Here is a 23383-nt window from a genome sequence, read left to right on the forward strand (position 1 = left end):
TTTTTGAACCCCCATTGGTTTCTTGTTCTGCAGAACCCAAATGCACTGTTGTTTGGGGTTTTTTGGTTACCACCTTGGTCACCTTTCACTGCCATAGTAACCAAAAAGCCGTAAAAGCTTCAAAGTGACCCAAGAGTGTTAAATAAATAACTTCACTTACTACGTGTCATATATTTTAAGTATCCTGAAGACATTTAGTTCTCTAGTTTCTTGTGTCGTCGTGGATATCGTTGTTGTTTCAGTTGTTCCACATTATTTACAAGTAAACATCCTTAAACTGCATAAACAACATAGTTCAGACACAGAAAATGTGATTTGAAAGAGAGGCAACACTTTAAAAAAAAAATTAATTTGGGTTCTGAAGAACAAAAAAAGACAATGGGGGTTCAAAAACATGAGGGGGACTATGCCTATCCCTTTAAAAACTAAAATTTTGACATTATTTACTTATTCATATTTAGTTTCAAACCTATATGATACTGTTTTGTGTGTTCATGACCCGGTATGAAAAAGTTGGTAAGACTATTTGAATGGGTGTTCATAAGACTGACATTACACCTTTATAATCATGACATGACACATGTCGTGAACATGAAGAAGATTTTATGCACATTTATGACGTCATTAATTGTCATTTGTTCAATTATGTCATTTTAATGCAAAGATAACATTGTTTGAAATGTCTTTGTCATGACAACTTGACATAAACCAAAACATCATAACTTGTCATGAATATGTCATAAACATGACATAGCAGAATAATTATCAAACTCAAGAAACTGCCTAGCTTTATGGGTTAAAATTACATTAAACGTAACAAAATGCAACAGACACATCAAAAGATTATACTTAACTTTATGTTCACAATACATAAAAACTGACAACTAACAGAACTTGTTCTTCCTCACAAATAGGGTTCTAAAATTCATTAAATAAAACATTTAATGAATTTAATGTAATTAACTGTTTTTCCATGCATGGCTTAACCCATTATTGTACTGTTTTCTTTAATTTTAGGTGAATCAGTCTCCAAATGCATTAAAATAAAAAAATTTTCAATTATAATTATTATTGGATGATTGACTTCATTTCTCTAACACCTGAAGGTAACAATATGTAATATTAACTGAAGAATATGAATGACACTATTATAAAACTATTTGACAGAGTATTAACACTTAATGACATTTAAATGACAAATTATGTATTTGTACCACTGTAGTTGAAGTCAAGAAAAATATTAATGGCGCTGTTATAAAACTATTTGACATAGTATTAACACTTAATGACAAATTAAATTTGAATCACTTGTAAAGGGGGTCAGTTATGTTGTCTTGGTAATGTCAAGTTGTCATGACAAGTTATGATGTATTGGTTTATGTCAAGTTATCATAACAAAGACATCTCAAACAATGTCATCTTTGCATTAAAAATGACAAAATTGAACGAATGACAGTTGACATATCCTTTATGTTCATGACACGTGTCATGTCATGATCATGAAGGTGTCATGTCATATGAACACCCCTTTAAGTAAAGTGTTACCGTTACCGACAAGTTTTATAGTACATTTATAGTGATAACTTCGTGAGTCTTTTGGGGGGCTTGATAAACTGTCACCATCAATTTGTAAGGATTTATGACAAAGAACGAACCCAGACGCAGACAGAACTTAAAATAAATAATTTATTGACGACAGAACAGGGGAAAACAAAACCCGCGAGGGGGCAAAACAAGACAGGGAAAAAGCAACACTAAACTGACACTAAACTAAACATAAACCAACCATAAACTCAAACTACATCTAACAGACTAGACTAAATATTCTTAATACTCACAGATACAAGACTTCAGGAACATGACAAGGATGTAACAAGACGAACGCCCAGAACATCAAACACAAGGACAATAAATAGAGAGAACTAATGAGGGACACAGCTGAAATCAATGACAAGTAAGGGAGCGGGTAAAAAGTGACGAGACCCGGGAAATGCGTGGTCAGAATAATTCAATACTAAAACCACACATTTCCCACATAAAACATGGTACTGCCAGGACCCGAACACAAAGACTAGATGTAATAAAACACATGATTTCAGACGGGTCCTGACACAATTGTCATCGTGAAAAAAAGAAATGTGAAAATATTCAAAAACTCTCATTTAGTGTTCTACTTAAAAAAGCACATAGGGGTTTGAAATACAAATAAACTAGTGAGCAAATAACTTCGATTCATTTCAGATTTGGGGTCAAGTATTCCTTTAACTTTGGTAAAAATTACGGTAACCTATCACTATGAATAAAGATCTGTTGGTTCAACTTAAAAAAGTAAATTACCTGGTTGCCTTAAAATTGTCAACTCATAAAAGTTAAAATATTGTGTGAACTAATATTTTTAAGTTAAATGTACTCAAATTTTTAAGGCAACCAACTTACTTTTTTAAGCTGAACCAAGATTTTTTTGACAGTGTAAGGGTCTCATGCCTTATTGCTTTAACATTACCAGTAATGTCATTGATGGTATTAACATCACATGACCAGTCAAAGTAAATTTAAATGCGTTCAGGTTCAAAGTCAGTGACAGAAATATCCACATAGTTACTTTTTACTGGATTTACAAGGGTATTAAACTACAAAACGAATACCTTTATACTCTTTGAAAAGCTTAATAGCGGATTGAGTCTGGTTTCATATTTTTGGGGCACGTGCACTGCCAAGCCTGAGACTTACCTTGGGTCACCAAATGTAGGTTATACTTTTCCACTTTTTACCGAAATTCTTTTGAGATCAAGCTCACACACATTTGTTTACATTAAAAAAACCTATATCAAAAATGCCATGTCTGGTATTGATTTAACACTCTTTATATCTGGGTGTGGATATCAGAGCTCAACAGTTAGAGACAAAGCAAAAACAAGGAACGACAGATTATTCAGGTTAAACTTTATATTGGCCGATTGTTCTAATGCAGAAATAATTATTTTGGATTTTTAACAAAAGAGCCGTCACATATCGTATGAATGCTATGAATTTTTTTCAATGAAAAAACAGCTGCAGAGATCTCTCAAAAACTGACAGATGACATTCAAGGAGAAATCCACACTCCTCCTCCAAATGTGCTTGTCTACGCCTGTGAAGTTTTGCGTTCATGCGTGTGTGAGAATGTCTTGTACCAATCAGGGGGTGTTGTGTTTGATTTTTGACCAATCTCACCTCATTCGTCTGCCTTCTTTCGTGGTTGTCACGGCACCAAAGGAGTGTGAACAGTACCATCACCCTGGAAACCAGCGCCTACAAACACATCTCTTTATATGACTCACTGAGCAAAGGCATTTTTAATGAGAGCCTTTTCTTCCATTTGCCTTTATGTTTCTGGCTTTCTTACAAAACCAACGTGAAATAGTGCACCTGAACATTTTTATAGCTACTGTGGGACAATTTTATATTCTACATTAAAAAATGACTCATCTCACAATTGTACACTTGTATTGTCCATGTAATTTCCTTTTTATAATTAATCATTTTCCTGTTTTGGCAAATGTGCATGTATATATGTGAGAGTGAGTTAGCCTGCCCTTTGATCACAGGAAATTAGACCTGATTCAGCTCCCCTATTAAGAGCCATTTCCTGAGTTTTACTTTTAGATGAAATGATAGGCAGAATCACAAGAGCATGACTGTTTCCTTTTCATCCGCAAAACACAGAGCATTGCAATTCATGCACATACGCACACCTGCAGGTATGCACTCACATAAGAACACACACATATGTGCACTTTTTCCTTACTAACACATTCTTTACAGTTTTGAAGCTCAGCTGTATCTTTTATCATACACAGGTCCTTTTTCAGATATATCTCAGTACTGCTGCCTTTCTTAGCCTAGAAACCATATTTGTGTTTTCTAATTTTGAATATCCCAAACCAAAAAGAAACCCACTGTAGGAACAACCTGCTTAACACATTCAACAGTGCCCTCTGTTGCCAAGAACAGCTATAGCAACAGTCATCTGTTTATGAACTTTATTGTTCAAAATAAAAAATTTACATAACACGCTATATATAAACACAATAAAGAGTTTTATAGTGTTTCAATGAGTGTTCAATTGCATGCATTCGTTTAAAGGTCATCCTTACAGTTAGCACATAAATAGAGCTGAGTAAATGACAGTCAGTCAATTCCCCCACACTTGCTATGTTTACATGCACAAAATTTTGTCAATCCGACTCAATTTAATTCAATTGAAGATTACGACAATACAATTTAGATGCACCCTATACATTGCAATTGGATCAAAATGTTTGTTTACATGTACATTCTATATAATCCGAACCGAACATCTGCGCAATGGTTGCCAGATTCGCATATCAAAAGCATCCCATTGGACATTCAAAACTAGCCCAAAAGCATCCCAATACCTAATAAACAAAATACCTTCACCTTAAACCACACAGAAAAAAACAACTGGTCTAAAGTAGAAATAAAGCACAGGACTTGGCAACGCCACGCTATGCACCACATCTTTTGTCGAGTTCACACTTTTTCTCCGGATAAAAGTCAAAACTGAGTTGAAGAAAGTTGTTCTTAAGAAATTTTCAGATATAGGTAATGAAAACACAATTTTCGAAAGGCACAATGCTATTGTATTGCTTTATGAAGCCTAATGTTATAAATGTACACAGGAGAATGTACAGCGCGTGACCTCATTACCTTAATAATGCGTGTTGCCATTGTCTTGCTATTGCGTGTTTCTGTGACGAGAAATATGTGATACGTAAAAGTAAATATTAGACATGAACTGGAGCACAATTGTTCTGTGCATGTGCAGAAGGTATTTTTGCGAAACACTACGATTCAGACGTTTACATCAGGGTTCCCACAGCTTAGTTAACTTTAAATTCAAGGACATTTCAAGGACTTTCCAGGTCCAATACCCTCAAATTGAAGGACTTAATGTGGGGACACATTTCAAATGAGAGCAAGGTTACATCGTGTTACCTTTTAAGATACATTGTTACAGTTCCCTTTCGAGGGAACTCGCGCTGCGTCACTGCGGTGACACTTTGGGGACGCCTCCAGGGGTCTGAATGTGTATATCAAATTCAACCAATGGTGAGGCTTAGACAAAGACAGGGTGACACGAGAGCCAGGAAGTATATCCCTATCTGAAATATTGCCAAAGACGGCCTAACAGGGAAGTAGGAAGTATAGCAAGGGAGACGCAGCGTCTCGTTCCCTTCTCAGGGAACCACAGTTACATTGACATTTTCATGTGTCAAACACAACTATGCAAAAAATAATTTTGGTATGAATCAACATTCGCATAGAGACAATATTAGCATTTAAAGCAAACAGTTTAGAACGTGTGCTTAAAAGGCTAGAATTTTTATGATATTATCCTACACTACACAGGGAATAATATGGATTTTTCCCAGAAAACTTCTTGCATAAAATAGATTCAAGCACATTCAATGACCTGTATCTATGTATTTCAAAAACTTCCGAGGGCCTTGAATTTTTTCCCCAGATTCACAAACTTTTAGAACATGCATACTGTACTTTTCTCCTGCTGATCGGATCACAGATCGAACTACACCAGCCCTTTCAATACGATCCACCTCAGTCGTATTGATTAAGGTGTTTACATGAAGGCTTTTCAATAGGATTGAGCCATCAATACGATTACAAACAAATAATTTGATTGCATGTAAACGTACCTAATGATCAAGGAGAGAGAGAGAGAGAGAGAGAGAGAGAGAGAGAGAGAGAGAGAGAGAGAGAGAGAGCATAAGAGAGAGAGGATTTTTTTATGTAGTACAGTCTTGTACAGTAGATACCCATGTTTCTTATACTTGTTTCGCCGTTCGGGTGGGTATGAGTGTGTGTCTATGCATACCCATCCACACCTGATACCTATAGAAACATTAGACAGTCAACCTAACCAGCTTACCCTCACCGGGTGACCCTGCAATAGTCACAGTGCCTGCGGATGTTAACTCCTATTTGTGCCATCCCCATCTTGGGAGAGCCTAAATAAGCAGCCAAAATCTAAAAGTACACAGTATTATTACTTTATGAATATTAAAGTGACTGCTTATATTATATGATCTTACTTCTATGGCTTTCCACTGCAGAAATCATGCAAATTTGGAGAGATGTGAAGGTGGGTAGGTGACGAACAAACGCATTAGCAAATGCAAAGGATCTGGGAATGTGTGAATAGATGTCTAATACAGATTACTGTATATGCATGCGTGTGATTTCAGCCACAGCCAACTGGATTTGAAATTGGCACTGAATGCACCGGCCAATAATAACTGTGCTTTAACTTAATAATCCAAGATATAAGTCCTAAAAGTCAGAGGAAATGTGTCTGATTTTGGTTCAGTTCAGGGGCATTAGGGGAAAGTACGTTTATAGAAAGCTCTCAGGACAAGGGATTTAGTGCCAGCTGCAAGAGATAAAGTACAAGATATGGACTAAGTGCATTTTTAATGCAGCATTTGATACGCATGTTTTCCACGCATGTATTCTGTCACTTAACCGAGTGTGATTCCAGTGGCAGCCTTGTGTTTCACAAGTAATTAGCCGAGGCGATAAAGACACAAACTGGGTGTTTAGCAGCTGCAGTTGATCTGGTGTTTCAATGCGAGCTCAAATTTACACCAGACAACTGACCTTGAGCTTAGGGAGTGAGAGAAAATGTCTTTACCTTTACACACAACACACACACACACACTCCGTCTGATCTCTTCCACCAACCGCTCTGATGCCCCTGTTTGCACACATCACTAGTTTTTATGCCCACTGGTTACTTATCTCTTCGTTAAGGCTGTCATCTGCTTGTAAGGACAAGAATAATATGGGTAATATGGGCTTCTTCCCTGAGTGCTGCTTTCGCGCCACGATCCATGGGGCACGGGTACTGATCTAGATGAAAACTACACTTGGTTACACGACGATGAAGAATGCGGCATCTGTGCATATGGGAGGATTTAGCACACTAGTGACGTTGGCAATGGAAATGCCAATGGAGTGCAAACTGAAATGCCTTTGTTGTGTTTCTATTGAGTTGTTATTGTATTTGTAAGTTTACATTTTTTCACGTTAAAAAATAAATACGACCTCACAATCACGTTTACACACTGCCTCCGAAACTTTTGTCCGTAAAAAATATAGGCATTTTTAAAGGTGTTTGACAATTCAGAGCAACCGCACAAGCCAACGCCAAAATCCAGAATAGCGTCTGACAAGTTGATCCACTTCGTCTCGCAGCACAAAGCACTGTATGACAAACAAAGTGAGGAATACAAAGAGAAGGAATTTAAAGATAGACTATAGCAGATGATTGCAGAACAGCTTGGAAAACAGGATGCTAGGTACTGATTTGAAAACAAAGGGTGTATGAAAAAGTATTGTGCTCATGGTAGCTAAACAATAGCTTGCAATGTGCAAGGTTTCTGTGGGTGACACATTTTTTGGATGACGAATACAAAAAAAACACCACATACGAAACTTTCAGATTTCAGTGTGCGTAAGAATATTAACTCTACAATATTTTGGAATATAGTTTTACATAAAACAGTGTCTCACAACTTTGTCAACCTGTCAATCTATCATCAAAAAAATGTGGTGCCTCACTGTAAAAGTTCTTTGTTGCCCTTAAATATTTGAGTTTAATCATTTTGAATTTACAATTTATTTCAACTTTCTTGACTAGTGAGGAGTTGCTATATTTATAAAAAACTTATTCAACTTCACTAAGCTAATTAATCTTTATTTTTATAGTTTATAGAAACTCCTCACTCGTCAAGAAAGTTGAAATTAATTATAAATTCAAGTTGACTAAACTTACAAACTTAAGTGCAACAAAGATTTTTACAGTTTTTGGGTGAGCGGGGCACAAACTAACCCAGGGTTAACACAGCTACTTTACATATTTATACAATGTCGAGCAATCTCTGCTTTTGGTCTTTTTCTCTTACTGTCATAAGATGATCTCCTGTGAATTAGTGAAACGTTTTGATGTGTTTTTGTTAAGATATTGAACAAAGAGTGTTTGGAGGCATTGAAGTAAATTTCTTCATCTTATGTTTTTTTTATTTCTGAGCTGGGTGTGCAAGTCACCAAATCCAACCTTATATTAGTTTTGTTACCTAAGACATCATTTTGAAACATGTCAGCTATTCCTAGCTGGGATTGAAACACACAGCATTACAACTAAGCCTCCAGTATACAATGATAATGAAATGAAAACATAATATTATTAATCAAAATGATAACTGTTAATACAATATCAGGGGAAATAACACACAATTATAATTTTTTATCTTAATTGTGCAGCCCTAAAAAATCTATTTATATGCATTGATACATAATAAAAGGATGGTTAGATGATCATGGATGGATGAATGTGTGGCTATCTATCTATTGTAGGCAGATATATAAACAATATTCACCTTTAGTAAATAGACAGAATTTTATTGAATTATTTGTGTTTAAAACAAATTTTCTAGCAGGTGTTACAACAAACCCTCGGTGTGTTACAATGATCCCCACCTATGGGGTAAGTTTTAACGTTTTCACTCCTGTCACTTTCTGTGTAATTGTAGAATAACGGTAGGTCCCACAAACAAACTTTAAGTGTTCATTTGTAGCAGAGATGTGTGTGTTGAATGTGTAAAAAAATGATTAATCTAACATAAATATTTTTTTAATGATAGAGCCAAAGTCAAAAAGCATTAGGTTTTGCCCCGCTCTCCCCTACTAGTATGCCACAGATCCGATAGAGATCATGTGACATGCACACATCAAAATTTTAGTGGATACTGATGATTACCTGAAAAAAAAGTATGTGCATTTGGCTGAAAACATCACATTTGTAGTGAGACTGCTGTCAGACTCTAATATAATTGGTGTAGCAAACGTTTGCTTTTTGCTTTTTTAGGCATTGTCAACAATGGAAGTAAGTGATGCATGCAATAGACCCTCTTCCCTCAGACACCCAATGAAACCTAATCACAAGTATCCACAAGAGACACATTTGAGACAAGTTAATAGGAACAGGGTGACAACCAAATGCACTTTGAGGTGACAAAATATGTGGCAGAATCCAGACTACCATTTCATTGATACAAAGTAATATTTGAATTATGTCAATGGAAAGGAACCTAGCAAAATGTTGACCCAAGACTGAAATGTAGCTTTCAGTGATAAAAGCAAACAAGATATCATTGATCCTCCAGATCTGATCAGAGACTTATAAATATCTCGATTAAGAAGCAAACATCTAAAAGTCTTGGAAAAAGTTGGATAACATGAGTCATCATTTTTATTCAGTATGACTCAGCACTTTATTCTAGCTTTGTGCCCTTTTGATGTACAATGGCAACAAATAACAGTCATCAGAAATACATCATTCATAAAGTTCAACAGCATTTTGTTGAGTTTGCCAAGGTTTTGCTGGATGGCATTTGTCTCTGAGTCATCTGTCAGAGAATAAATTTGTTCCTGTTTTGTTGCATATGATGTAAAATAAAATCACAGTGCGTAATTTAACACTGGTGTTACATCAGAAGCAGTGGTGTTAATTTAATAGGCCAGGACATTAACATACTTAAATACTTGCCTATACATGGATATCAGCTGACGTCACTCACTTGTCTTCCGCCATTTTGAGGACCTGAAGTGGTCGCAAAAGAACTAGAAGCTATGCCTTCAATATGCTGTGAGCATCAAAATCGCTATTTTAACAACACTAAGAAGGCTCAACACAGCATGCTATTTTGCTCGAAGTATCGCCTGTGTCTCTACATGTGAACTCGAGCATTGAGAACAGAGTTAACTAAAAAGAAGGTTTTGAACAACTGACTTTGGATGATTTGGCGTCCGCTCGCCGCCTTCTTCCCAGTCAAGATGTATCGATCTCCAATTGCGACATAAGGAGGGAGGAGAGTAAAGATTGATATCTCCTAAAGCATAGTTCCATAAAAATGCACGGATAATTCGTTGTTTTGTCGCAAGTGAAAAACAATATTGACCTTCTAGTTGAAAAAGGAGCCTCATATGAGATTCATTCATTCACATTCGGAAATCGATTATTTACGTCTGGCAGAGATGACGAGCGGACATCATTACAACCAAAGTCAGTTGTACAAAACCTTTATTTTTAGTAAACTCCGTGTACAAAAACAATGTTCTCAATGCTCACGTTCATGTGTAGAGATCCAGGTGATACTTCGAGCAAAGTTTCATGTTGTGTCGCGCCTTCTTATGTTGTAAAATAGTGGTAGTTCGGTAGCAGCGGACAGCGGCTGGAAGAACGCATTAGGCATCACACCCTAACCAAGATATATTTTTTAAAAGTAGCGTTTATTTTCATGACAGTCGAGATGTGACATGTTGTCTTTCGTAGCCCTTTACTGTATCCGTAAGAATCATAGACAGTAAAAGATAAGAAAACCGTAAATCGTAGCAAGGTAGCCAATGCTTGTCAATAACCTACTGGTACTCGGTAGGTCCTCAAGATGGCGTCACATGACTGAAATCCATCTATATGATGGCATGCCTACAGTAAGATGGAAATCTGTGATGATTGGTCAGAAAAGAGCTGATGACATAATGAGGACAAAGTGACACAAAGCTCAACATTGGCTATCCTGTGAGTTGAGTCTGTTTGTTAATTATTAGCCAGACACAAAAGGATCAAAAACATTCTGCTATTACACCTGCTCCAGACCCATTTAGTATCTGCTATTCTCAAGGTGAAAAATATGAAGCTAGAATGAAGTAAACCCTAGAGAGATTATTTTCTTCCTGTGACCTAAATGTATTTTACATAAAGGATGTTTAGGATCTATATCAGACCGTCATGACATGAGACATCACATACCATCTGGTGCTGATGGTGAAAGCTCTAGTCTTTAATTAGTCAACTTAGACAAAATCTAGTTTCATCTGTCAAATATGCAACATATTTGCCAAAATATAGCCTATACGGTAATTACCTGCAAATAATGTGTGTCGTTCAAGTTTACCACTGACAAATAAAGATGCAAACACGATTTGAATAATTGGTAAGAATAACTGATAAATTATAAAACTGTTATGTGCTAATTATATTGTAAATGTAAATGAATTAATAAAAAAATTAGATTACTATTTAACCCCTGGTTATAGTTAGTTTGTAATTGTTTTGGTTCCTGGTAAAACTATACAGTGTTTCCCATACATTGATTTACTCGTGGTGCACCGCCACAGCATCAACACTGATGCTCATCAACACTGGCCGCCACAAATAGATTTTTCATGATTCCATTTACATGTATATTTTACTGTTTAAAACGACTTAAAACACTAAGCGCGCCTCTCTCTCTCTCTCTCTCTCTCTCTCTCTCTCTCTCTCTATCTCTCTCTCGTTGCGTGCAGCGCTTCGGCTGCGCGCGCCTCTCTCTTACATGACGGTGCTTTAGTGTCCGTACTTTCTGTTTTGTGTAAACGTCATCAGTAACGGATGTTACTGACAAAGAAGATGACTTATCTAGTTTATCATGACTTATCTTTCCCACACACACAGACACGTTTTCTTGACGTGAGAGCTTTCTCTCTTCAATGAAAATGTATGGTGATTTTGTCAGACGATTGTCGCATTTATAAATCAGGATTTTAGCAGCAGTTAAAGGAACAGGTTACTGGGTCGTGTTTAGTCACTACTATATAGTCTACTCGTTTTATGTCTGTCAACATAACAGATTATATGTAAAAATAGAATTCAGTTGTGTTAAAATGCAATGTAATGCAATATAATGTGACAGATCAAAAAGTAAAAGTGAAACATATTTCAGGTGCCAACACACGTGGTCGATTCAGAATCGATTCTCAAAGAGCAGAATCGATTTTTTTTCTTTCATATTTATTTCTGCAAACATTGAATGAAAGATTAACTTTAATCAAATGTCTAGTCTTCTTCACTAGATGTCACCCTCTTTTTTGCCTTGCGCGATGTTACCAAGGAGCTAGAGGCAAGCCTGTCATTCATTTATTCATTGCTTAAAATGGCGGTTTCAGGTGCTTCATCTATATTCATTGAGTTGAATCGAGAATCAAGTATAAAAACCGCCCTGAGAACCGGAATCGAAAATTGAATCGAGAATCGAAATCAAATCGATTCGATCGCTTGTGAATCGAAATCGAATCGATCTGGAGAATCTGAATCGATACCCAGCCCTACTTGATGAAACACAAACATGTGATGACATCACATATACAGTATGCTAAATAGTGTGTGACGTCATCACCGCTACAGTCTCTCAAAATCCTGTGGGAAACACTGATATAGCCTGAGTTCAGGGTTCGCAAAATTTCTAAATACCTAGTAGCCCTTCGGGCAGACACTCTTCAGTTTTTGGTAGCCCGAAATGAATGCAAGTAGCCCAAATAAAAAAAAGACATTGCTTTTAATGTAGAATATTGAGACAAAACATCTATCAAAACACAAAAAACACAAAAAATAGTCAAATTACAATCATCAATACAAATATTTGCTTCTAACTGAACTGAAATTTCTATAAACTTCGGTTTCTGAATCTGAAATATTAACTGAAGTCAAAGTTAAGAAATAAGAAAATGATAAGATTAGAAAATAAGAAAATGCCACTCGATGTTGTGGGCATAACACAGGGTTCCTCAATTAGTTTTCACAACGGGACGAATTTACCAATACAAAGCCTATAGGACCACTGACTACAATGTTTGCTTTTGTTTTTGGTGCTGTTTTTTTAACAAACAAAAAACTGGATTTCCATGCAAGCCAAATGTTCCTACTCATCTCCACACTGGATATACTTACCATTTAATAGTGATTCAATGGGTCACAAAAATCACAGTTTAGATCGTTTTCCTATGGGAAAAATAGGATCTACTGTCCCTTTAAGAGCGAGTTCTGCACGGAGTCACATACTGAAGCCTTTTTCATAATTCTCTTCACTTCACAACTATATCACTTTAAAGCTTGCTGCTCGAGATTTCATTTTTTTACGTGAGGATAGTAATGAATGACAGGACAACATTGGAGGAAATTTTGCGCAACAGATCCAGAATGTCAATGACAAATAAGTACTGCTTGCTTCCTGTACAGTTTGCGGCTTTGCACGAAAGTGAAAGTTCAATTCAATTTAATTCAATTTTAATTATATAGCGCTTTTCACAATTGTTAATTGTTTCAAAGCAGCTTTACATTAATAGATGTAAGACAAGCATAGAAAAGCGAGCGTAGTAATAATGTAACGTATACAGTAAAGTATTAAGTTAAGCCAATGGTGGCGGGCTCTCCAGGGGATGTAAAAAACCCTAGGAGAAAAACCCCTGAGAGATATACATATATATTTATATATATAAATACTATCGGGGTATGTGAACAGGTGAGCGGATTAAACTGGTTCCGATGGTGGTCATTGGTCAGGCATCGGCTGGGCATCACGTTGAAGGACGGTCAGTAGATCAGTGATGTGATGACCTTCGAAGATGCATTTTGGTAGCCCGACTGCAAGGCACAATGGCCCGGGACATCGGGCAAGTGATTTTGTGAGCCCTATGAGTAATATCCAGTGTTATACAATTAGCATATTGTAAGAATATGAGTGGCATGGCTATATACATACTTTAATCCTTTACACGTTTCTAGTCTTTTGTCCAGTTTTCCTGACCTGGGCACCTGATGTCTAAAACCTTAGTCTTATCTCTCTCTCTCATCTCTACAATGTCTAATGACTGCGCGTTTTTGAGGTTCTGAGTGAGATGTGTCAAGTTGTGTTCGACTTCACGTGAGGCTGTGTAGACATCGGTACATTATCTAAGCGCATGGAGACAAAAAACGATTATTGCGTTGTGCAAATGAGCTGTAAAACCTTGTTGCGCATTTCGTTTTTGTCATGGTGCCCAACACTCACGATCGTGAAGCCTACCTTCCATAGGAATAAATGAAAACGCGTTATTTGCTTCGCATCAGGCACACTGGCGCAGAGGATAGCGAACTCAGCCCCGGCCCAATTTAAACCCTGTTTATATGTCTATGGGGAAAATACTCAGCTTGTCTTAAAGCATATTAAAACACCCCATTCTCAATCCTGCAGTTTAAAATCACCTTGGTTTCCACGCCCAGTTCACGTCTGCACTGTGTGTAACCGAACTTAGCAGTTATGCGTCTGAAACTGACGAATGTAGCATCTATTTACATATATATCTATGGTCCCAGGTGGTGCGAAAGAGTGGACTAATTTGCATATTCATAGATTTGCATATACTAAATGAGGCAAGGGTGTAACATTCAAGCTGTTTTGATACATCCTGAAAATACTGTGACAGGTAACCACTATTAGGAAACCCAAAAAATGAGTTTTACCTGATAAAATTATTGACTACTGGAAGACTTTAACAATTCTAAATTCATTAGTGAGCTGTATATCATGGGCCTCAGTTGACTACATCCATGTGAATCACCCCATTTATCCTTATTTTCGTGCCCACTATAGATAATAAACAACCCTATCATTACACCCAATCACAGACAACCGCATAAAACCCCTGACAGAAGCACTGTCTGCTTAATGAATCTGAATCATCAACCCATTATTCATCTTTGTACTATAGCTCAACTATTTACACAGACCCCCAAAAAACAATCCTCGGTCAAAATAACCTCAAATGGGCACATAAACAATCAAACCACAGCACATTTAGTTGATGAGTGGAATACACATTAGTAGGCAACAGAAATGTGTCTGGTTGGTTACCACTTCAAAAGTCACTTGGGGTAGATACAGTGATTCTGTATTATTAGGGGTAAATGCATGAACATGCTAATCTAGAAAGTACCCAGTTGTTATGCTCTCCTGCTCTTTTTATGTGTGTGTAATGACCAGGGTTTCCCTCTATTTTCTCCTCCTACTAACTTGCTGAAAAGGAGACTCCAGTTAAAGGCCCATTCATGTGCCAGACCGCGCTGACAGATTGGTTTAGCTGGTTAACAGACTGAAAGGCACTGTTATGCAGATGCGAGCAGGTTACTCGGAGGACAGGAGTCAGTGTTTCTTCACCATGCTCCAATTTACTTTACAACAGACTCCATCTTTACAACCCTTGTCATTATTCAAGGCTAAAATACTCAAGGGATCTTTGTGTTATCCTAGGTTTTATAATAGGTAGAGTACAAAATGGTATGCATTGATCAGTTATCTATATTAAATGGTGCAAACGGTGTGTCAAAGCATCGTGTATAAAAACCAACCCCAGTATTGGTGCTTTCTGTCCTTCATTCTTCCAAGCACACACAAAACTATCAGTTTTTATTACTTTTATTTATGCAAATGAGAATGTACCAAATACGAAGGAATCTAAAAAATTAAGTTTTTATTCATTTTTAGAATCATAGCCTACTAATGTGTAAACTAATCTGTATAATCTGTGATGTTTTGCTGGTTATCCAAAAGAAGGTCTTTAGTTAGCGTGAAAAAACATCTACAACCAGGAACAACATGTCAACCTGAGTATGTGTGTCATATAAGATGGCTGATCAGATAGCAAATACTCAAAGCCCTGATACTAATAGAGGCAGTAATGAGTCTCATTACCTCAGAGAAAATCAGTCAAGCCAACGGCAATCATAAATTATTCAACTCATCGTGTTACACGTGCCACAATATGCCTTCCATCTACAAAGCAGGACTACCAGCTGATGTTCTGCCTGCAGCCAGGACAAAACCCCTCATTTTCGCAAATTTACTTTCTTGACTAAAACACATAATGCTTGCATTTGAATAATGAGGTAGTAATCTCACATAGGCAGACTTTTGACTACTGCCGTCCGTGTGTGCTGCACATTACAGCTAATTTTTGGATTTAAGATTAGCATCCAGCAGTTCACTTACACAGGAACAGACTTTGTAATTTCTTGCAATACAAAAATATGATATTTTTCACAGATATCTCTGAAAATGAAGCATTTTGAACCAACCATAATTTGTTTCCAGACAGACTGATTTAAAAAGATGAGTAAAGCCAGCCAATCAGATTAGAGTTTGACAGATCAAGAAACTAATTTCCATTTATGTGTGCGCTATGCATCAGACGGTTCATGGGTGGTCAGTGGGTGTGTCGTCTGAGGTTAAGAGAATAAAGCAGTATTCATTTGAGGTCAGGAATAAGGAAAGTCCCAGTATAAATTGCATGTTTACATCTGTAATTTTCTTAATAGAATTAATGAGAAACAAATCACAAAATCATTTTAGTGATACAACAAACCTAAGCTGTTTTTATAACAAGTTACCAATATAAAATCATTTATTTTTTATTAATGCTGGGAAAAATTAATCTCGATTAATCGCATACAAAATAAAAGTGCTTTTTTACATAATATATGAGTGTGCGCTGTGTGTAATTATTATGTAAATATAAATACACACACATTCATGAATGTTTTTAAGAAACATTTACATGTGTATATATATTTATTTATATTTTTATATATTCTATATTATATATTAACAATAAAAAATGGATATATAAATAAAAAAATTCTGAAATGTATATATGTATGTATGTGTGTTTAAATATACATAATAATTACACACAGTACAGACACATATATTAGGCAATCGCGATTAATCTTTTCCCAGCACTCATTTTTATGTATTTAGCTTTTTCCAAAATAACTTGAAGGGCATTCAGACTTTTAATGTAGATATTTTTGCTTTCTCCATGTTGCACTTAAATTTTTAAGTTTAATCAATTTAAAATTACAATTAATTTCAACTTTCTTGACTAGTGAGGAGTTGCTATAAATTATAAAAATAAAGGTGAAATAACTTAAGCTAATTCAACTTTATATTTTATAATTTATCACAACTCCTCACTTTCAAGGAAGTTGAATTGGAAATTCAAGTTGATTCAATTTAAAATTTAAAGGGGACATTTCACAAGATTTTTTAAGGTGTCATATTAAACTTTGGTGTCCCCAGAGTACATATGTAAATTAGAGATGTCCATATAGAGACAGAGCGCGGTTATGCAAATTTGAAAAACACGCCCACTGGGGGGGAAAACAATCCAACCGTCTCCATTGACTTTGTATAGTGAGAGGCCGCCTCCTTGTCATTTCTGGCTTATAACAAAAAAACAAATAATGCCTAAAACTTGCTGTGTGACAATATGTACCGCTATTAAGCCAAAGAACCCAGAAATAAGTTTTTATAAGCTGTCGAGCAGTAAAACCCAACCTTTAAGGAGAAAAAAGTGGATCACCGACTACATTTTGCCCCTAGTGGACGCAGTTCTACAAATTGGAGTACTATGAAAAGTTGCCTGTTTTCCACTTTTGTGTCTTTAAACGCTCGTTTTTTGAGGTCGACAGCTTATAAAAACTTATTTCTGGGTTTTTTGGCTTGTTAGCTGTACATATTGTCACACAGCAGCTTTTCGGCATTATTCTGTTTTTTGTTATAAGCCAGAAATCACAAGGAGGCAGCCTCTCGCAATACAAAGTCAATGGAGACGGTTGGATTGTTTTCCCCCCCGGTGGGCGTGGTTTTCAGGTTATGACGCGCTGCGCTCTGTCTCTATCAGTTAATTTTCCCGACCGACAACCGCAGCTTATGATCCGAACATCAACCGTTAACTTCGCTCTTCCAAATGCATGTTGCAAATACGGTTGCCATTATGTACTGATCTCACTGGGTCTATTAAAAAAAGGTCCAGATTCTATTGCGTTAGGAGCGTGTTTATTTAGGTGATTTAAAATGTTAAAAGGTTTCAGAGATCATTCACCCCGCCTTTAAACATGGAAAAGTTATATTTTCATGATATATCCCCTTTATGTGCAACAAGGAATTTTTACGGTGCAGGAATCAAACCCGTGACCTTGAAGTTGCTAGCATTATGCTCTACCAGTTGAGCTAGAATAAACAAGAAACACTTTTCACTCACGATAGCCCTGCTGGCTTATACAGTGGTTGAAAAGCAGGACAAGCTTCCGATATTTAGAAATGCATGTATATTTTAACACATTTTAAGTTTTACAGGTGGTAAAATATGGGTTGTTATCCCCCATGCGTGCGTTTTATTTGCACCAGGATGTCCCTGGCTCCATCCCACTGCTTTTATGTCCTATGCACTGAAAGCAATATTAGCTGTGCTATGGAGATCATTTAGTGAAATTCACCATTGCCTATAGTTTAACCATGCACAAACCTGACATCACAGTGTACACCTAGGTCATGTTAAAGGCTGATTTTAAGTTCACCTAAACCTAAACTGTTTCTCTATTTCTCTTTCACTCAAACACACATAAAGTCAAACAGTCACCCTGAAAAATCTACATTCAAATATGTCTTCATAAACTTCTTCAGGTGCTACAGTTGTATAAAAGCCCTCATGCCGTGTCCTCCTATAGGTCTCCAAGTCACACACAAAGAGACATCCACAGTACTGTGTTACAAATGTCCGCTTTAAGTTTGTCTGGAAGCCCATTTAGTTTTATTGTAGCACTGCAAAGGACAGGCAATTAAGGGTGCATTCCAGAGCTGACTGTTGCCCCGTAATGGTTTACAGCAATGGGGAACAGGCGGATGAGGATTTCTTTTTACCCTCCAAGCAAGCAACCCCTCCCGCTATAGTGCCTCCTTATAAGAAGACCAGACTCTGCCTTCTTTAAAAAGCAAACAAAATGCTCTTTGACTTCATCTGATTCACTAGATCTCGGCTGGCAGACACTTACCACATTCTCTTCTTTAAAGCACAGCAATAATCTTACAAAGTCATTTATAAACCAAAAGTGTGAGGACACAATATCGTAATATATTATGTAATATTTACAATCTGAGAAAAAGATTGGGTCGGAAAAGGATAAACAGAGCCGTTGGGTTAAATTAACACAGAAATGTTTATATTTGACCATAAAATGGGTTAAAACAACCCAGCATAAGTAAAATTACAACCCAGCATTAAAATAACCCAGCATTTTTTAAAAGTGCATATTATTTCATATGAAATTATTTTATTACAATTTACATCTGATTTTAATCTCCCGCATCCGCCGTTTTTCATAGGTCATGTCCTGAATCCGAAAACAAAATGTGGAGAGAACCTTGTACTCAAAATTATGTTGTAGGCAAAAAAAATAAAGCTTGCATCTCCTGGAAAGCGTAAATGGTTTTGTGTATGCTGCTATTTTTACACATACTGTGTACAGGTCCTGCACTCAGCTCTTTTAGGACTCGACTGAATCCTCCTATTGTGATTTAATCTAGCAAAGCACCCCTCATTTTCAACTGAACATGCAAGAGATAAAAACCTGCTGACCCCTATCCTATACTGTCCTGAGCAAAGACAACATCAAAACACCTTTAAAACCTTTATCAGCTATTCATTACAGATGTTGATATGGAGTCTCTTACCAATTGGAGCGTGTGCATGTGTGTGTGGCAAAGCACTTTGAGAATTAACAAATGGTCTTACCTCCATTTATGCAGAATGAAGCCAGGACACTGCTCTCCACACACAGTACAAGGCTGTCCTCTGTCTAGACTATCAAACACAGTGGGCTACAAGAAAATATAAGGCGAGAGAGATCAAATACATTATATAAATCTAAGTATGCTAATGTACATGACCATTATATTAAATTAATACAACACTTGTTTTGGTATTTGACAGCATATGAAAGCATATCACATATGGAACATCAACGGTTAAAGATGTAAAATCGATTTGATATGCATTAAATTGTGTAATGTATACTAGTTTCTAGGACTTAACAATGGAACAATGCATTGCCAAAAATTCTTGCATGCGTTTATGACACTTTTAGTAAATACTTTTGTGTTAAAAATGAAAAAACAATCAAGCTCCGTTGAAACTGATGGCAAACATCTGTAAACCTGATGCCTGACTGATCAACTAGTGTTTGTTGTCTCATAACTTCACCACAGGGCAGATGCCTTCACATTCAATCACATCACATTTTCCGTAGAGTCGCTTTTAATACATCACTAAAGCGATGCGATAATAAAACGTTGCTTTACTCACCGACCGGCTTGCGTTTATCTTTTTTAGGCTTCGGGGAAACATGACACCTCGAGCATATGAAAGGTAAAGAGCACGCGAAATGTGTCAGTGAGTGGATATTTGAGAAGACTTCTGGTGGAGTAAAAGCTCATCGGGTCTTGAGGTGCTCAAGCGCGCGCTCTCCGGCTCGTCATCAGTTTTGTTGTGGGCTTGTGAATGAAATGACTGCATTTCCTGTTACGCCAGAGCTTCTTTACCCAACCAAGTCAACTGAAAATTTCAAGTGTTTAAAATTATTGCACGAGATAATGTTTATCTAAAGTCAAAATGACAATACGTTTTACTGTCCATGTTAAATGAAAATATGAATCGGGTAAGTTCGATATTTATTATTTAAACGAACTTTATATGGGCTATATATTGCAAGATTTTTATGATGTGACTATGACTGCAATTGTTAAAAAATGTTTTGTCACATATTCTTAAAAATATCTAAATAAACTGGTTATAGTTTATGTTGTCATTACCTCCCTATGCAATACTGTATAGGCTATACAGTAACATGTTATGAAAGAAAGTCTAAACATGACACAATTTTTTACACCTTTTTAAAGTTACCTGCTAAAATTAAATTTGGCAGATGATTTTATCCAAAGCAATTTATAGTCAATGTATACTTTTTATCAGTAACATAGCCTATATCGATTCAAATCGTACAACTTTTGTACTGCTAATGCACGAATGATATGATCACACTGTGGCACCAATACAGCTACAAAAACTAGTCTGTATATCTGGTCAGGTGAATGTTTGTCAGCCAACACTGGCATCTTCTTAAATGAATGTTAATGCTGTCTGTTTTAATCATAGATGCTCACCTGTAAAGTTGTTATCATGACAGCTCGTATCCAAACAGTTTCAGGAATGTAAAGGCAGGAAGTTGTGTGATAGGTCTTTGTGTTGTCATGGTGACAATAAACATCTATGTCAAATGGGTTTTGGGTGTATCACCTGTAGCACTTAATCTGTCAATACCTCAACTATATCTGAAAGAGCACATAAAAGTATGAAAGATGCTATTCAGACTAAACAGCTGTAAAAAGACTCCTGTGATGTTGAAGTGCATTGGAAACAAATTAAGCAAAATAAATTAAGCAAAATAAATCCATGGCTACAAAGATTGGTGAATCTCTTGAAACCTTCTAGAATTTTTTTTATCACTTTACTGTAATGCAAAATAAACATAAAACATCCCTATATTATACTTCTGAAGTATTTTCACTGTAAAAAAAGATTTGTTAGCTCAACTTATAAAAGTAACATTTTCGCCTCAAATATTCTTAAAAATATTAGTTAACTAAAACAAGTTGTATACCAATTTATATTTATAAAATTAAGTTGATATATAAAAATTTATGTTGAATTAACTCAACATTTTAAGGCAACAAACGTACTTTAAAGGCGGGGTGCATGATTTTTAAAAAACACTTTGGAAAAGGGAGTCGGGCCAAGTACCAAATCACACTTGTAGCCAATCAGCAGTAAGGGGTGTGTCTTCTAACCGACATCATTGCCTTGGTTGTGTATGTGTGGGGCGGGTCTATCAAATAAAGGTCGAGATTCTATTGGGGTAGGGGTGTGTTTGTTTAGGTGATTTCAAATTTCAACATTGGCTTTCAGAGATCATGCACCCCGCCTTTAAGTTGAATCAACTTTTTTTTACAGTGCATTAACTCTATTACCTGGACTCTCCAAACTATGTCTGCTTTTAATACAGTAAACATCTGTTTATTACTGGAATGTCTTCAGAATCTTCAGGTTAAGTCAACTTTTGATCCTATGGATCAAGGTATTCCTAAAAGACAGACCTCTCAACATGTTAAAATGTTTGGATTTAAGTCTAACAGTATTGTTGTCAATACAAGGGTTCACAGGGTTGTGTGCTATTTTTACCCATTTTATTTTCCATAGATATGACTGAAATTAAGTGTGATGTCAATGGTATGTCACTACTGAAATATGCTGACAGACGGTACATTGATTCTATGGAAAACTTTTTGGGGTTGAACATTAGTTAAACTAAGGAGTTTTGTCGTGGGAGGGTGTGCTAATCTAATTCCATACATCCTCTATCTGAACCATTAAGTAAGAGGGGAGGGTAATGAAACAGGTTGAGACCTTTACATTTATGGGCATTGGGCACTGTGATTAATAAGCATTTATGTGAATAGTATCATTAAGAAGATTTAGCAGTGATTATTTCTTTTGAAGAAATTGAAGGGTTTTAATGTAAAGAAGGATATTTTGACAACAGTGCATCGGTCACTTGTGAAACCGGTCTTAACTTTTATTTTTGGTATCATCTAACTTCTCGTTAATTGAAAACAAGAAGAAATGAACAAGAATAATTAGGCAGGTTGTAGATTATATCAAGACATGATTTATTGTATTACATAATTTTTGTTATACATAATCCATTCATTATAAAACTGTCCCATATTTAATCTCAGCTGCAATGGCCAGTCACAAACAAATATTTGAAATACAAGAGAAATAATAACACAATACATGTAAATAAAACCAATAATATAATCAAAATGTATGTACAACTAGGAATATAATAAATACTAATGAGAAAAATTAATTTTACATTTATGAAAAAAAAATATCTATATTGATGAACAACACCCAGGTGCAAGAAGTATAATTAATAATACTGTACTGAACCAGATATATGCCATAGATACTGTATTACACATATGAAGTGCTAGGACTTAATTTGTAAATATAAGATTTGCATCATGCTGATTTTAATAATAAAAATATTGGCATACATGATACAAAATTTGTATTAAAGATGTATTCAAATCTATTCCATATCAATAAGAATATAAACCGATACACAATAATCAATAACAAATATATTTATTGATGAATAGCTAACTGCTCAACAACTAAAAGTTAGCTCTCTTTTTATTTAAATATCCCTTTTATATGTGAAGAATATCATGATTCATCCAGGTACATGTTACAAGTCAATACAAATAAATTATTCTAACCTAAAATATCTAAAACTAGGCCCATTTTTAAATCCAATTAAAAAAAGTAGTTTTAGTACTTTTTAGTGCAAAGATAGGCTATATAATTGAGTATGGACTATTTCATAAATATTTTAATACAAATATAAATATCTTCAGTTTTGTGACCCAATTTCCTGATTTTTTAATGTTTTACAACAACTCCAATGTGTCTATTCAATACAAACAATATTTCTATATTTTTCCCGATCTGCATAGTAAAATGATCACGAATCACAAATAATATGGCA

General features: G+C 35.9%; 1 protein-coding gene across 1 annotated transcript in view; it reads right to left on the reverse strand.

Annotated features, from left to right (window-relative positions):
• The window catches only part of prickle2b (prickle homolog 2b), a 99245-nt gene extending 79108 nt beyond the window's left edge, over positions 1 to 20137 (reverse strand). The window contains exons 1-2 of the mRNA XM_065241465.2: positions 20077 to 20137; positions 19507 to 19592 (exon numbers count right to left, since the gene is read on the reverse strand). Of these exons, the coding sequence (XP_065097537.1) occupies positions 19507 to 19592; positions 20077 to 20118 (128 nt within the window). The 5' untranslated portion in view covers positions 20119 to 20137. The remainder of the gene's footprint in view (positions 1 to 19506; positions 19593 to 20076) is intronic.
• Positions 20138 to 23383: the final 3246 nt, after the last annotated feature.

The sequence above is a fragment of the Paramisgurnus dabryanus genome, chromosome 14 (genome assembly GCF_030506205.2).
Source record: "Paramisgurnus dabryanus chromosome 14, PD_genome_1.1, whole genome shotgun sequence".
Lineage (NCBI taxonomy): Eukaryota > Metazoa > Chordata > Actinopteri > Cypriniformes > Cobitidae > Paramisgurnus > Paramisgurnus dabryanus.